Below are 17,800 nucleotides of genomic sequence, written 5' to 3'. Positions count from 1 at the left end.
AAAATTACAATATTATATTATTGAATACCACTTTCATACTCAATTTAATTACTGTAATTATTATGTATTCATATATTATAATTATAAATCGGGGTAAAATTAAGGAAATAAGTGTTATTGTTGTTTTTGAAATACTCTACCAATTTCATTTTTTTCTATTTAATGATATCTATTTNGACCCTACTGTGCTGGGTTTTTTTTTTTTAATAGCATAAATAAATTTTAATATATCGAAAAAAACATGTTTATTATTATTAAAAAAATGTGGGCTTGACTAAATTTTGCGTAAGAATAAAATGAATAATATTGGAGTTTAACATATATAATAATTTTAATTTTATAACTTTATGAATGAAATTTTTAATTGAACTACCTTTTACTTAATTAGGTATACTTATTTAATAATATTGACTATTAAATTTTTTTTTAACGATTCAATATTCAGGTAACGATGAAATATACCAATATAATAAAGGTACCAAAAGAAAAGCTGTTGAAAATGGAATTTTGGAATTATTAATAAAAGCTCATGAAAAAGGATATAAATGGAACACAAAAAATACAAAGGCTGCAGCTGTTAACGGACATTTAGAAATCTTAAAATATTTACATAAAAATGAATGTCCGTGGGATGAAAGCACGACCGAAGCAGCTGCACAATATGGTAATTTGGAATGCTTAAAATATGCTCATATAAATGAATGTCCGTGGGATGAAAGCACGGCCGAAGCAGCTGCACAATATGGTAATTTGGAATGCTTAAAATATGCCCATATAAATGGATGTCCGTGGGATAAAAGAACAACAAAAGCAGCTGCTTCTAATGGTAAATTAGAATGTTTAAAATATGCTCATGAAAACAAATGTCCGTGGGATGAAAGCACAACAAAAGCAGCTGCTTCTAATGGTAAATTAGATTGTTTAAAGTATGCTCATGAAAATGGCTGTAAATGGAATCAATTCAATATTGTATTCATTGCTATTCAAACAGGTAATCTAGAAATATTAAAATATGCCCACGAAAATTTATGTGAATTAATTAAAGACGCTACTACTATTGCTGCTTTAAATGGTAATCTAGAAATTTTTAAATATTTACATAAAAATGAATGTCCTTGGAATGAAAGTACAACAGAAGCAGCTGCCTCTAATGATAAATTAGATTGTTTAAAGTATGCTCATGAAAATGGATGTCCGTGGGATGAAAGGACAACAAGAGCAGCTGCTTTATATGGTAGATTAGAATGTTTAAAATATGCCCATGAACATAAATGTCCTTGGAATAAAAGGACACCAGAAGCAGCTGCTATATATGGTAAATTAGAATGTCTAAAATATGCTCACGAAAATAAATGTCCATGGGATGAAAGGACCACAGAAGTAGCTGCACAAAATGGTCATTTGGAATGCTTAAAATATGCCCATGGAAATGGCTGTAAATGGAATGAATATACGACTCTGGAAGCTGCTATGAATGGTAATTTTGAATGTTTAAAATATGCTCATGAAAATGGATGCCCGTGGAATGAAGACACAACTCAGTGGGATCAAAACTATTTTGTATTAAATGCTATTGAAAAAGGTCATCTAGAAATGTTAAAATATATTCACGAAAATATGAATAAAGACGCATGTGAATTGAATAAAGATGCGATTAATATGGCTTCTTTAAATGGTAATCTAGAAATTTTAAAATATTTACATAAAAATAGATGTCCTTGGGATGAAATCACAACAGAAGCAGCTGCTTCTAATGGTAATTTAATATGTTTAATGTTTGCTCATGAAAACGGATGTTTTTGGAATAAAACTACGATAAGAGCGGCTGCACAAAACAATAAGTTAGAGTGTTTAAAATATGCTCATGAAAATGGGTGTCCGTGGGATGAATCTACAACTAGAGCTGCTGCAGCGAGTGGCGGTATAGACTGCTTAATATATGCTCACGAAAAAGGATGTAATTGGGATAAACATACGTTAGCTGCAGCAGCTGTGCATGGTAATTTAGATTGTTTAAAATACGCCCGTACTCATGGATGTGATTGGGTTGAAGGTACAATGAGATTGGCTGCAGCGAATGGACATTTAGACTGCATTAAATATGCCCATGAAAATGGTTGTGAATGGGACGAAGGCACAACAAGGGAAGCTGCTGCTAGTGGTCATATTGACTGTTTGAAGTATGCACATAGAAATGGATGTAAATGGGATGAAGGGACAATGAGTGGAGCTGCTGCAAATGGTCATTTAGTCTGCCTAAAATATAGTTATTTTAATGGATGTGTGTGGGACGAAGGGACAACAAGACTTGCTGCTGTAAATGGTCAATTTAAATGCATAAAATTTGCCCATGAAAATTATTGTCCATGGAGTAGAAATACTATTTATGAAGCTACTCAAAAAGGTTATATAAGTATAATAAACTATGCTACCGAAAATGGCTGCCTCAATTAATTTTCTGTTGAAATATAATTATTTTTTTTTTTTAATTTAATTAAGTTATTATGTCATTATTTTAAAAATAAATTCACTTGAATTTTGATGTGTATCTTAGAAGGTATTGCTTTTAATGATAAAATATAAATATAAAATTGTATTTGTAATAATAATTTGTATTTTTTATTATATCAAGTGTTCATCCAAGTTATATGACTATTGTTTCTTACACGTATATGCATAGTTTGACTAAAAATAGTTATTTTATATACTTTAATATTTACTTTAAGTACTATTTTTATATTTAAAAATATAGAAGTAGGAATAAATTACGTTAGTAGTTTCTTTTATATAAGTGCATATATTCATGCAATTAAAAAATTGCTAATAGCTATTCAAAATTTAACACTGATCATTAAGAATAAAAATGAAGGTGAGTAATAAACATTATCTGAGGTTATCAATTGAAACCCTAAAAATTATAATATTATATTCTAGTTTTGGATATTGATATCGCTTTTGTTGATAATAACTTGTGTGATTTTCAATGAAGGTAAAACTTATTTTACATTATTTATACAATTTTTATATGTATTTTTTTTATACCTTAGTCTATACAATTTTGATTTTCTATAGTTTCAATATTTGTAGGTAAAATTTACGAAGTTCTTCTATAGTTTTAAATTATGAAAGATTTAGAAACAAATTATAAAATAAATTGAGAAAACTATTAATTGATGTCAATCATTAATTATTATAATTTATTTAATCATGTTATCTTAGTTTGTCAATTTATTTAATTTTATTATGAAGTATATTTTTGTGTTTGTTCGTTCAAATTTTATTTTTATCGATGTTTCATTATTAAAGCGATAAAAAAAATTTTTTTTTTTATTTAAAACATTTTACTATCTCCTTTTCTTACTTAATGCAATATTACCGCAATTTATGTTTATTAGTTTCGAATTCGAAACTTAGGAGATATTAATTTTATACGATGTGTTTTTTCTTTGTGTCCGTCTATTCTCTTTCTTAGCTCTTAATGGACCGATTTCTTTCAATGATACTTATAATAACCACAAATTGTATCTAATTGAAGACTTAGAAGTGATATACTTTAAAATTGAAAAAAATTTTCTTGTTGCCTTTTAATGTAAAAAAATGTTAATTATTAATATAGATGAATTACGTCTTTTTTAAACTTTTTGTTAAATAAGTAATTTTTTTAATAAATAAAATAGGTATAATATTCCTACTCTTTACCCTTCTATAGGGGTGATTCAAAATAGAAAACAGTTAAAAAAACATATTACTTATTAATTCAAATTCTTATTTTAATTTTATACATTTTTCAAAATCATAAAAAAAAGGTAACAGAGTCCCCTCCAAAATAATTCAATATCATTAAATGTTTAATATCAATATTATAAAATGTTATCTACGGTTGTCGCAACCATATCACTACAGTCTATCACACTCGGTGTGCCTGTTTCGAATACATCCCGTCATTATAACAACTTAAGCATTTTTTTCTTTTATTTTATTTGAGTTGAAAAAAAATTTAAACCTCTTTTTATTTTTATCTCATTTAGATTGAATAACTTTAACGAATATTAAGGATACTATCACTGTAGAATTATATTGTGAGAAGGAAATTTTGATTCATATTAAAGTTATTATACTAGGTAGATTTTTTTTAAGTCTGTCATTCATATTTCTCAGTCCTTTTCTGATTTAGTTTTATGAATAATACGTCAAATAGTTATAACCAGTATCTAGTTAAAGATATTATCCTCAAAAATTGAACAAATTTTCCCTTTATCAAATATAAAGATACGTAACCAAAAAAACACTGAAATTATTAACTTAGTTTTAGCGCATCAAATAACTAAACTCGATTATAAACACCTTATACTTTATTCATAATTACAAGATATTTATAAAATTACTTTAAAACTCTAACAAACATCTACCGCTAATCGCCACATAGGCAATACTATTAACTAAGCATAGACGGTCACCTGATCACATCACGGCAATCAGGGTGACTACCACATAACTCATTATTATTATTATTATAACAACATATTATTCATTAAAGAACAATTTCATCCATTTAAAATAATCAATATATAATAATAGTCTTGTAACGAAAAAACACCCATTTATTCATACTAAAAGTAATTTAAAAACATTTGTATATAGTTACGAGATATAGCTATTATTTATATATTTTAGCTTCGATGAGAAGCTGAGAAGGTATTAATTTTACTATGATGTGTTTTTTTTTGTGTTTATGAACGCTCAATCTCAGCTCTCGCTGGACCGATTTTAATAAAAAATATGTCAAAAGATCACGAATCGTATCTAGTCGAAGACATTACTCTCAAAGTTTGAAAAAAATTCCCTCGTGTCCCGTTTAATGTATGCTCGTGAAAAATGGATGCTTTTGGAATAAAACTACGATAAGAGCGGCTGCACAAAACTTTAAGTTAGAGTGTTTAAAATATGCCCATGAAAATAGATGTCTTTGGAATGGAAACACAACAGGAGCAGCTCTTTCTAGTGGTGCATTAGATTGTTTAAAATATTTTTACTTTAATATTGCGATATAATATTGCAAACTTCAGTAAAATATTGTTATGCAAAAATATACTGTTGACGAATACTAGTTATTACTATACAATTTCAATTTTCATTTTAATTGGTGTTTGCGAAACACACAATAAATCTTTTGACTTAAATACGTATTTTTATTTGAATAAAAATAATTTAATTTATTCAAATATATTTTTATTCGTAATATTTAAGTAAAATTTATTTCAATAAATCTACTTTAACGTCATCTAAAAATATAAATTTAAAACAGGCAGTTAGCGAGTTATAATATTACGTTAAAACTTTATAAAGTTATTATAACATTGTAAATATTGTTTTTTATAAATAAAAATATGTTTGAGTAAAAGTTAACAAAAGTCAATTTACAAGTGTTTCTTAAGATGACAAATTGTTATTAGTTTATTTTTTTGATCCTAAATATGTATTTAAAGAAAAGTGACGTCAATTGTGTGTGAAATAATATCGATAAAAATTATTTAATAGCGATTTATATAATTTATAAAATTTGCTATTATTTTATAATCATTATTATTTTTATAAAAATGTACATAAATAAATTATTAATTCAGATTTATTATTGAATAATTTAATTAATTTAGTTATAATATTATTATTATAAAATATTTTAGTATAAATTGTATTTATAATGAGATACTGTAAAATACTATACTATCGTAACTCAAAATGTAATAAAATAAAGGGAAGTTGGTAAAGTTATTTAAATTGGGGGTGTCATTAATAGGACGTAAAATAATATAAATATTGGCTCTCATAGATTTCATAATTTTTCTTAGTTCTTAAAATATCTTAAGTAATGTTATTAATTAATAACTCATAAATATAATGACACAATTCGATTTAGTTAACAATTTTAATACGTAAAAAATTCAACAATGAAAATTACAATGTTCGTTTATACTGTCTATTGCACGATAAGAACAGGTCAGAGTAAGGGTTTGCTCTGTCTTTTTATAATACTTTGTTTCCTTAAAATCATCATTGTCTCATTCTTACAATAATACTGTTATTTATAAATAAGCAAAAAACATAGAAAGTATGTCAGATGAATACTACACAAATCATTTTGTCATTTTAAAAAATATTAACTTAGTTTTTTACATGTAAGATTAGAGTTCACACAATGCGTTAAAAAACTATAATTATAATTAAAAAAGATGACAAATATAATTTATAAATCTCTTCTCGGAAAACGTGATTTTAAAAGTAACTATTAACTGATATATCATAAAATCGTGTGTATATTACACAATATATTACGTAGATGGACGAAGAATTAGCAAATCCTAAAATCACAATTCCGAATGCCCAGATTGGTTGTAGCATGGCTTTGTATAGGATTATTTTTCTTTTTAGAAAATTAATGACAATATTTATAACTTTATGAATGAATATATTAATTCAAATATTTTTATTAATTAGATATACTTAATTAATAATCTAGATTGTTAAATTTTTTTTATTTAAAGAATAAACATTTTGATAAAAGAATAAACAATTGTTTTCATATAGCCATTCAATATTCAGATGAAAATGAAATGTGCCAATCTGAAAAAAGTATTGCTACAGTAGCTGCCGAAAATGGAAACTTGGAATTTTTAATATTTGCTCATGAAAATGGATGTGAATGGAACGAAGAAACAACAAAGGCTGCTGCTACTAAAGGATATTTAGAAATCTTAAAATATTTACATATAAATGAATGTCCGTGGGATGAGAGCACGACAGAAGCAGCTGCAGAATTTGGTAATTTGGAATGCTTAATATATGCTTATGTAAATGGATGTCCGTGGGATAAAAGCACAACAAAAGCAGCTGCTTCTAATGGTAAATTAGAATGTTTAAAATATGCCCATGAAAATAAATGTCCGTGGGATGAGAATATACCTATTGAAGCTGTTACGGATGGTCATTTGGAATGTTTAAAATATGCTCATGAAAATGGATGTCCATGGGATGAACGCACAACAGAAGAGGCTGCTTCTAATGGTAAAATCGATTGTTTAATATATGCACATGAAAATCGATGTCCGTGGGATGAAAGCACAACAGAAGGAGCTGCTTTTTATGGTGAATTAGACTGTTTAAAATATGCTCATGAAAATGGATGTCCGTGGGATGAAAACACAACAAAATCAGCTGCTTGTAGTGGTGAATTAGAATGCTTAAAATATGCCCATAAAAATAAATGTCCGTGGGATAAAACCACAACAAAATTAGCAGCATTTTATGGTAAATTAGAATGCTTAATATATGCCCATGAAAATGGATGTCCGTGGGATGAAAGCACAACAGAAGCAGCTGCTTCTAATGGTGAATTAGAATGTTTAAAATATGCTCATGAAAATAAATGTCCATGGGATATTAGAATAACAAGAGTGGCTGCTTCAAATGGAGAATTAGAATGTTTAAAATATGCTCATGAAAATGGATGTCCGTGGAATGAAAGCATATCAGAAGCAGCTGCTTCTAATGGTAAATTAGAATGTTTAAAGTATGCTCATGAAAATAAATGTCCGTGGGATGAAGTCACAACAGGAGTGGCTGCTTATTATGGTAGATTAGAATGTTTAAAATATGCCCATGAAAATAAATGTCCTTGGAATGCAAACACAATAGGAGCAGCTGCTTCTAGTGGTGCATTAGATTGTTTAAAATATGTTCATGAAAATGGATGTCCAATGTATGAATGGACGACAGAAGTGGCTGCTTCTAATGGTAAAATCGATTGTTTAAAATATGCTCATGAAAATGGATATCCTTGGGATGAAAACACAACAGAAGCAGCTGCTTCTAATGGTAATTTAATATGTTTAATGTTTGCTCATGAAAACGGATGTTTTTGGAATAAAACTACGATAAGAGCGGCTGCACAAAACAATAAGTTAGAGTGTTTAAAATATGCTCATGAAAATGGGTGTCCGTGGGATGAATCTACAACTAGAGCTGCTGCAGCGAGTGGCGGTTTAGACTGCTTAATATATGCTCACGAAAAAGGATGTAATTGGGATAAACATACGTTAGCTGCAGCAGCTGTGCATGGTAATTTAGATTGTCTGAAATACGCCCGTACACATGGATGTGATTGGGTTGAAGGTACAATGAGATTGGCTGCAGCGAATGGACATTTAGACTGCATTAAATATGCCCATGAAAATGGTTGTGAATGGGACGAAGGCACAACAAGGGAAGCTGCTGCTAGTGGTCATATTGACTGTTTGAAGTATGCACATAGAAATGGATGTAAATGGGATGAAGGGACAATGAGTGGAGCTGCTGCAAATGGTCATTTAGACTGCCTAAAATATAGTTATTTTAATGGATGTGTGTGGGACGAAGGGACAACAAGACTTGCTGCTGCAAATGGTCAATTTGATTGCATAAAATTTGCACATGAAAATAATTGCCCTTGGAGCATAGGAACCATTTATGTAGCTTTTCAAAATAAATATATAAGTATATTCAACTATGCTATCTTAAATAAATGTCTTAATTAATTTTTTGTTGAAACATAACTATTTTAGTTTTATTCATATAAGTTGGTTATTATGACATTATTTTTAAAATGAATTAACTTGAATTTCGACGTGTAATTGAGAAAGTTATTTTGGAAATAATAACAAAATCTATTGTATTATATCAACATTTTAAGTTTTCTATTGAATTACAAAATACTAGTATATACGATTATAAACTTGAATTTGAATATGTTTGAAACTTTTTATTATATTTTAATTTTAGCTTTGATTCTAGAAGGTATTATTTTTACTATGATGTGTTTTTTTTTATTTTTTATATATATTTTTATTTTGTGTCTGTTACCACTTTTTCTCAGCTCTCAACGAACTGATTTCCTTCAATGATACGTCAAAAGATCACAAATCTTATCTAGTCGAAGACATTACCCTCAAATTTTGAAAAAAATTCCCTCGTACCTCGTAAACGGGGGAAATCCTCCAAACAATTTTTACATACTTTATATATACCTCTTTCATTCGACATACTTTTTTTTTAAATCGGGCCATTTCCCTAAATACAGGACGGTGCAAACCTTTTAAAATGCGTATAGAAACTAGGACATTTTAGATTTAGTTTTTGAAAGTGTTCCAGAAATACTGACACTTTTATATATAACTTAAATTAAAGCTTATGTAATATACTTTAATTTGAAAAAAAAAATTTGACCTCTGGATTTGTCTTCATGGTGAAAATGACTACCATATTATAAAATTTGCTATTTTTGTGTATAAATTCTGGGATTTGTATTTTATTTTATTTTAAAATACATGACAAGGGGAGTATGATATTCATAAATATTTTATAGAAAGTTAAACTTAATTAAATTTTTATACTTTTTGAAGTCAAGAAAAATAATTTTGAAATTTGAACTAGCTTAAATAGCCAATTTTTTCAGCCAACGATTACGGCGTACGGTTGCCGAGTCGGTTAAACGTGTGTTTTACGCGCTTGAAGTACAAGGTTTCAACCCGCCTCTGGCAAGGAATTTTTTGCAATTTTTTATTAATTATTTTTAAGTTAGAATAAATTTTCAACTCGTTTGATTTTTATCTCATTTAGATTCAATAGTTTCAATTAAAATCAAGGATCCCATCATTGTAGTCGCCCCTTGCGAGAAGAAATTTCTTCTTCATATTAAAATTATTTGACTATATTTTAGGTTTTAGCTTCGATGCAAATCTAAGAAGGTATTTTTTTGTGATCATCATTTATTTTCTCTGCTCTAACTTAACCTACATTTTTCAACAATACGTCAAATGATTTCAATTAGTTGAAGATACTACCCTCTAAAATTGAAAACAAATTCTAATCTATCAAATAAACAGTTACTTGTCTCATGTTTTCTATACAGACAATTAAAATCATTAATTTCTAATGTTTTCAAAGTATTTATTGACGAATCAAGTTTGATATGATAATTTGTTATGATAGGTTTCAACTACAAAATTAAATAATTTTACTTTGTAAGTTTAAATATGTCATTTTTCTTTTTTAAACATATTAATAATCAAAATAAGTATTAATTTAAAACAATTTTATTTTGTTCTAAGTTATTTTTTATTTATATGTAAATACTTTTAATAACAGGTAATAATATTAAAATTTAGAAGTAATAGAAAAAGTTTAATGGCACATATGAAAACATCGCGAAAAGTTGATTTAGAAGAGTATATTTTTGTTTCTTGATGAAAGTTCCTTGTAGTCTAGTGTATTTATTCATAAGTAACAAAATTTTTTTATTAGAAAGTATTGAATCAATCCCTTTAAATTTTTGTACGCGTTAAAAGTATATGAATAATAACTCCTTTTTATTTTTATAATATCTCCGTAAAAATTACAATATTATTGAATATCAATTTCATACTAAATTTAATTGCTATAATTATTATGTATTCACATATTATAATTATAAATCGGGATAAAATTATGGGAATAATATAGAGTTATGGTTGCTTTTGAAATAATCTATCAATCTCTTAAAATTAAACAATATCTACAGATTTGCATCGAAGCGTTTCTAATGATAGTGTTGCCTCGTCCACACTGTGCTACCGTTTTTTATATTAGAATTATACAAGACATTCGCGAATATTTTATGCATCACTAATTCAACATTAACTGTCTATATTTAAAAATCATTTCTTGTAATTTTTTTATTAATTTGCCTACAGGGAGGGACTCAAAATGACAATTTTTTCACAAAAAATTAACTTTTTTAACTTAACTTATGATACTGTTACGAAAACTCTGGCACTTTTATATATATCTTAAATTAAAGCTAATGTAATATACTTTAATTTGAAAAAAAAACTCAGCACAATGGGGTCGCGGCACAGTGTGGACGAGGCATAGATGGGACAAGTATAGATGATATCTGACAGTGATTAAAATCACTATAAAAAAAAAACGCTTCGATGCAAATCTTTAGATACTGTTTAATTTTAAAAAATTGGTGGACTATTCCAAAAGCTACATGATCTGCTAGTTCATTATTAATATCCTTATTAAGATAAAGTATGTAAAATGAAAACGGGATTATTAAAAAATATTATTTCTTATAAAAAAATAATGTTGATCCATACACTTTTAAATATGTCATAGCATTATAAAGTCAAAAATGTAAAAAATAAAATCGAGCATCTTCACATAATAATAGCATTTGGTAGCCATTTTCACCGTGAAGATAAAATAAAGTATATTATAAGATAAATAAAATATATTTTTTTTTTCGCATAATAAAGTAAATTACATTAGCTATAATTTAAGATATATAAAAGTGTCAGACTTTCCGGAACACTTTCAAAATTTAAGTTGAAAAAGTAAATTTTTTGTAAAAAAGTGGTCATTTTAAATCCCCCCCTGTGGGCAGGTAAAGGGTCAGATATAAAAAAAATATATACCAAATGATAGGTAAAGACATCATGCATCTACAAAAAAAAGAATTATATTGATCCATACATCTTTCGAGAAGTTATAGCATTATAAAGTTAAAAATATAAAAAAGAATTTTTTTACAAAAATCGTATTTTTTTTATTAAGTTTAATGTCTGTTTTCACCATGAAGATAAAATAAAGTCCGAAATTTTTTTTTACCATAATAAAGTATATTACATTAGCTTTAATTTAAGATATATATAAAAGTGTCAGACCTTCCGGAACACTTTCAAAAGTTACGTTGAAAAAGTTCTACTTTCTATATGCATTTTTATGTTTTGAATCCCCCCTGTATTTAGGGAAATGGTCCGATTTAAAAAAACAGTATGTCGAATGAAAGATCTATATAAATACTACTTCTCATAAAAAAATTGTAATGATTCATACATTTTTCAAAAAGTTATAGCATAATAAAGTTAAAAATGGAAAATACAAAATCGAAAATTTTCACACAAAAATAGCATTCGGTAGCCATTTTCACCATGAAGATAAAATAAAGTCCGAAATTTTTTTTTTTCATAATAAAGTATATTACATTAGCTTTAATTTAAGATATATATAAAAGTGTCAGACCTTCCGGAACATTTTCAAAAGTTAAGTTGAAAAAGTTAATTTTTTTTGAAAAAGTTGTCATTTCAATTCCCCCTTTATGGGCAGATAAAGGGTCAAATTTACAAAAAAAATATACCAAATGAAAGGTAATGATATTATGCATCTATATAAAAAAGAATTATATTGATACGTTCATTTTTGAAAAAGTTATGGCACTTTTAAGTAAAAAAAATTGAAAAAATTTCGAAAATTAGCGATTTTTAAATTCGTAATTTTTTTGGAGGTTTCCCCCATTTACGGGGAACGAGGGAATTTTTTTCAATTTTTGAGGGTAATGTCTTCGACTAGATACGATTTGTGATCTTTTGACGTATCGTTGAAAGAAATCCGTTCGGTGAGAGCTGAGAAAAAGTGGTAACAGACAAAAAAAAAAAAAAAAAACACATCTTAGTAAAACCAATACCTTCTCAGCTTCGCATCGAAGCTAAAAAAAAATTTGTCCCGACACCTTATCTACTATGTGTAAATTGCTGTCAAAATTTAAAAAAAAATGTAATATTTGCGATAAAAATCTATAAGAATATTTTTTGTACTTAAAACTGCCATAACTTTTTCAAATATTAACAAATCAAAATAATATTTTTTTATATTGAAACCTTAGAAAATTTCCTTTTGTTTGATATCATTTTTTTTTTGAAAATTTAACACTTATTCTGCTCACAAGAAGGATTTAAAATAGCAACTTTTTGACAAAAACTAACTTTTTCAACTTAATTTTTGAAAATGTTCCGGAAATACTGCGTCCTTTAAACATATATCAAATTAAAGTTTATTTTATGTACTATAAAATGAAAAAAAAAATGTTGTCCCGACACTTTATCTTTTGCATGTAAACGGTTGCCGTAGTTATAAAAACGCTATTTTTCTATTAAAATTCTAAATTTTGTATTTTATTTTATTTTTAAATATCTTATTAGGAGAATATATTGACTTTCATGAATATTATATAATTTAATTGACATAGAATAAAGTTCATAAGACATATGAAATTAAACTTATTAAATTTTTTTAACTTTTTTAAAGTCGAAAAAGTAATTTTTAAATTTGAGTTAGCTTAAATAGCTAATTTTTTCATGTCACGAAAGCAATGAACAGTTGCCGAGTCGGTAACACTTGTGTTTTACATGCCTAGGATACGAGGTTCAAATCCGCTGTGGCCAATAAAATTTTGCATTTTTTTTTGAGTACTTTATATCAGCTGTTAATAGTATTAAATTTCACAACGCGTTCTCACTTACCTTCGACATGAGGGAAACGAGCATTAATCTTGCGCAGCGCAGAGGACAATTAAAAACGTCTTTAATAAAATTCGAAAAATATTTGAGTAGCGGAAAAGTCCCAATAGAGCAAATACCATTTCGGATAGAAAAAATAGAGGCGGTTTGGTCAGAGTTCGAAGTTATTCAAGGAGCTATAGAGCTTGAAGAAGAGGTAAACATGGAGGAACAAGATATATATAGAGAGGAATGTGCAGAATTATTTTTTAGAACATTAGCCAAAGCAAATAAATTCATTGGTAGAGTAAGTTCGTCAAAGGTCGAAAATAGAGATATCAAAGAAAATCAATATAGTTGTCAGCAAAGTTCTTATTGTCAAACAAATAAATTTATTTCTCACGTTAAGTTAGCTCCTATAAGTATTCCAGTATTTACTGGAGAATACAGTGAATGGAAACCTTTTTATGATTTATTTTCTAAACTTATACATGTTAATGCGAATTTATCGGATATTCAGAAATTTTGCTATTTGCGCTCATCTTTATCAGGAGAGGCAGCAAATATTATTAAAAGTTTAGAAACAATAGCGAATAATTATGAAATCGCGTGGATAATGTTAAAAGAGAGATATGACAATAATAAGTTAATAATTCAAACCCACGTGAAAGCTATTTTTGAGCTAGGAATGGTGCATCAAGAGTCTGCTGTTAAAATAAGAGAATTTTTGGATTCTTTAGTCTGTCGTATTAGTGCATTAAAAATGTTAGAAGAAAAACCTGAAGAATGGGGGCCGATGTTAATGCATTTAATTTGTACTAAGCTTGATAGAAATACGCTAAGTAGATGGGAAGCAGAATCACCCCAAGATAGAATAGCACGCGTATCCGAATTTATTGCATTTTTGGAAAATAGAGTAAAAGTATTAGAAGCGGTAGAAGCGTCCAAAAATATTTATTCGCGAGGTAACCAACAACTGGGTAACTAAAATATGTTTATCAAACAAAATAAGTATAAATCAGCTGTGGTAACAACTACGCAAGGATTAAAATGTTATATTTGTGATTTGCCACATACAATATACTGTTGTCCACAGTTTATTTCATTATCAATTGCGGATAGAATTAAAAAGGCAGTGCACTCAAACAATGTAAAATTTGTTTGAGACGACTTAGTGAAAGATGTACAGCGCCTTACTGTTTAAAGTGTTAAAAACCACACAATGTATTGTTGCATTTAAATACAACTCTAAATCAAGAAATAAAATTAGATAATAATACTACAAACGATAATTCAGTAGTCTCAGATAACGTATCAACGAGCGCTATTGCAGCTGCTCAATTACACGAACAAGTGTTGTTGTCAACAGTAGAAGCTTATGCAGGTAATGTTAAAGGTGGAAAAGAAAAATGTAGAATTTTGCTGGATTCTGGTTCACAGTGTAACTTTATAAGTGAATATATTGTACAATTATTAAGGTTGCATAAATCGCGAGTACACCACAGTGTCATTGGCATAGGAGGTACTAAAAAAAATATTACTACAGCGGTTACAGTAGTAATTACATCGCGCATTAGTTTATTCAAAATAGAAGTACAATGTTTGGTTGTTCCTAAGATAACAGGATTTATTCCGTCGAATAATATAAAAAGTAAATGTTTTATTCCGGAAGGTATTCAATTAGCGGATCCGTCTTTCACAGTACCGCAAAAAATAGACTTATTACTCGGAGCAGGTCACTTTTTTGATGTTTTATGCGCGGGTAAAATTAAACCGTCCGAGGACGGACCAATATTTCAACAAACGCAGTTTGGTTGGGTAATTGCAGGAGTAGTAAATCCGGGCTGTAGTCAAGCATATCATTCTATTAGTTATTCGGCAGTGATTGATCACGAAATTCAATTAGAAAATATGTTATCTAAATTTTGATGTTTGGAAGAAGTAGAAACAGCCGCGCCTCTAACGTTAGAAGATAAAAAATGTAAAGAGTTTTTCGAAAATACGGTTAAGTGAGACGATGTCGGTAGATTTATGGTTTATTTACCTTTTAAAGAAGGGGAAAATTATAAATTAGGCGAATCATACGAGATAGCAAAAAAGAGATTTTTAAATATGGAAAGAAAGTTGCAAAAAGACGAAAAGTTAAAAGAGGAATATAGTAAATTTATGAAAGAATACGAAATATTGGGTCAAATGCAGAAAATTAGTGAAAAGAANGGATACGAAATATTGGGTCATATGCAGAAAATGAGTGAAAAGAAAACCATAGTTGGGGAACATATATGTTACTTACCGCACCACGCTGTATATAATTATAATAGCACAACAACACGACTTCGTGTAGTATTCGATGCGTCGTGTAAAACGCCATTTGGTAAGTCACTGAATGACGTACTATTAAAAGGTCCCGTCTTACAAGACGATATGATTTTTATTTTAATACGTTTTAGAAAACATAGAGTTGCTTTAACTGCAGATATAAAAAAAANAAACATAGAGTTGCTTTAACTGCAGAAATAAAAAAAATGTATCGAGAAATTAATTTAGCTCCTGATCATTGTGATTACCAAAGAATATTATGGAGAGAAAATCCAACAATGCCCATAGGAACTTATAAATTAACAACAGTCACATATGGTATGAGTCCTTCGTCGTTTTTAGCAACTGCTTGTTTACGTACTTTAGCTAGTCAGGAAGAANGTACTTTAGCTAGTCAAGAAGAAAAATATTATCTATCAGCTTGTTCTGAAATAAAAAATAATTTTTACATGGTCGACTTATTAGGAGGCACGGACACTATCGAATCAGCTGTTCAGTTACGCGACGATCTTATCTGTATATTTCAACTAGCCGGTATGTCGCTGTATAAGTGGTTATCTAAGAAAAACACAGTTGTAGACGACACGGTTGAAAATAAAAATAACGAACGTGCATTTGAATCAACGATAGCAAAAATACTTGGTCTAACGTGGGGCCCCGCTAATGATATGTTTATATTTAAAATAAATTTAAACATTTACCCGGAAAGTGATTTAACTATAAAGAAAATATTATATGAGGTAGCCAGTATTTATGATCCGCTTGGCCTTTTAGGACCTGTAATAATAAGAGCCAAATTCTCCATTCAAAATTTATGGAACATAAAATTAGCGTGGGATGAAGTATATAACTGATAATATAAGTGAAAACTGGTTAAATTATCGGGAGAGCTTGTTAACTTTAAATAATTTAAAAGTGCCGCGAAAAATAACGTGTGAAAAAGAAATTTCGTCAATAGAAATACACGGTTTTTTGGACGCATCAGAAAAGGCATATGGTGGATGTATATACTTACGATGCACCGATATAGATGGTAAACATAGTTTAAGGCTTATTTGTGGGAAATCAAAGGTAGCTCCATTAAAAGTAATTTCTATACCCAGATTAGAACTATGCGCAGCGTTATTACTCGCACGGTTATCTTATAATGTTATGGAAAAGTTAAAATTAAATATTATAAACAAGTACTTTTGGACGGACTCAAATATAGTTTTGGCGTGAATATCTTCAAATCAAAAACACTAGCATAAACTGAAATAAAAACTGATATCGACTCTAAAATTGGATTAGAAAACGTATATCTTTATCACTATTAAAAATATTATTGTAGATCAGTTTAGACCAAATTTTTTAAAATTATTTTGTGAAAAGTTTTTATCAAGGACTTCTATTTTTATAATCATTTACTATAGAAGTAACGAAATATATGTAGTAATACAAAAATAAGCAAAAAAGATGTATGGGGAATTTTATTGACCAATGTTGGATATTTGGGGATTTGGTCAATTCAGGAGCAACGAGATTCTATCGGGGTTGTAGAGTCCGAGGGTTTAGAACAATAAAGACAAGTAGATATAAAAATAAATCATTAAAGTTTCTCTATAGAGATATTACAAATGATCTAACTGGTAAGTACCTGAAATAATACACTGCGGCAACGAAAAAAAGAGCACAAAAATCAGCTGATTAAGCATGTTGCGGAAAAAGGCATGGAATGGCGATTTATTCCTGTGCGCTCGCCTCATTTTGGGGGTTTGTGGGAGTCCGCTGTGAAGTCAATGAAAACTTTAATATTTAAGGTGTTAGGGGAGGCATTTTTAACATACGAGGAATTAAATACTATCTTAATAAGGGCAGAAGCTTGCTTAAATTCTCGACCATTGACTACTCTTTACCCGGATCCATCTGATCCTTTATTCCTTACACCTGCACATTTTTTAATTGGAGAGTCGCTTATGTCTGTGCCAGAAGCGGACGAAACCAGTGTTCAAACCAATCGGTTAGATCGATGGCGTCGTGTGCGACATTTTACCCAAATATTGTGGAAGAGATGGAGACACGAATATTTAGCTCAGGAAAGGGTGAAGTGGTCCACTGCCAAGGGTCCTAAGATTAACGTTGGCACAATA

The 17,800-nt window shown here is 28.7% G+C and overlaps 1 protein-coding gene and 1 long non-coding RNA gene across 10 annotated transcripts in view; both read left to right on the top strand.

Moving 5' to 3' along the window:
- Positions 1-17,800, top strand: part of LOC126907638 (uncharacterized) — a 180,856-nt gene that overhangs the window by 143,530 nt on the left and 19,526 nt on the right. For 6 of the 9 annotated variants that reach the window (XM_050689130.1, XM_050689090.1, XM_050689139.1 and 3 more), the window contains exon 4: positions 2,054-2,637. The exons of 1 other annotated variant lie outside the window; for it this stretch is intronic. In XM_050689130.1, coding sequence (XP_050545087.1) covers positions 2,054-2,454 — 401 coding nt within the window. In that variant the 3' untranslated portion in view covers positions 2,455-2,637. Of the gene's footprint in view, positions 1-2,053; positions 2,645-8,169; positions 8,589-17,800 lie in introns of those variants that run through there. 2 more of the 9 variants (XM_050689111.1, XM_050689099.1) reach the window with 2 other exon arrangements.
- LOC126907839 (uncharacterized) lies at positions 2,818-5,193 on the top strand. The gene is made up of 3 exons (XR_007704631.1): positions 2,818-2,869; positions 2,935-2,989; positions 4,751-5,193. It is a non-coding gene; the product is annotated as an uncharacterized LOC126907839 (long non-coding RNA).

This window comes from Daktulosphaira vitifoliae, unplaced genomic scaffold (genome assembly GCF_025091365.1).
Source record: "Daktulosphaira vitifoliae isolate Bord-2020 unplaced genomic scaffold, ASM2509136v1 Scaffold_1, whole genome shotgun sequence".
Taxonomy (NCBI): domain Eukaryota; kingdom Metazoa; phylum Arthropoda; class Insecta; order Hemiptera; family Phylloxeridae; genus Daktulosphaira; species Daktulosphaira vitifoliae.
The sequence above is the reverse complement of the archived record's forward strand: the minus strand, read 5'-3'. Positions and strand labels throughout refer to the sequence as shown.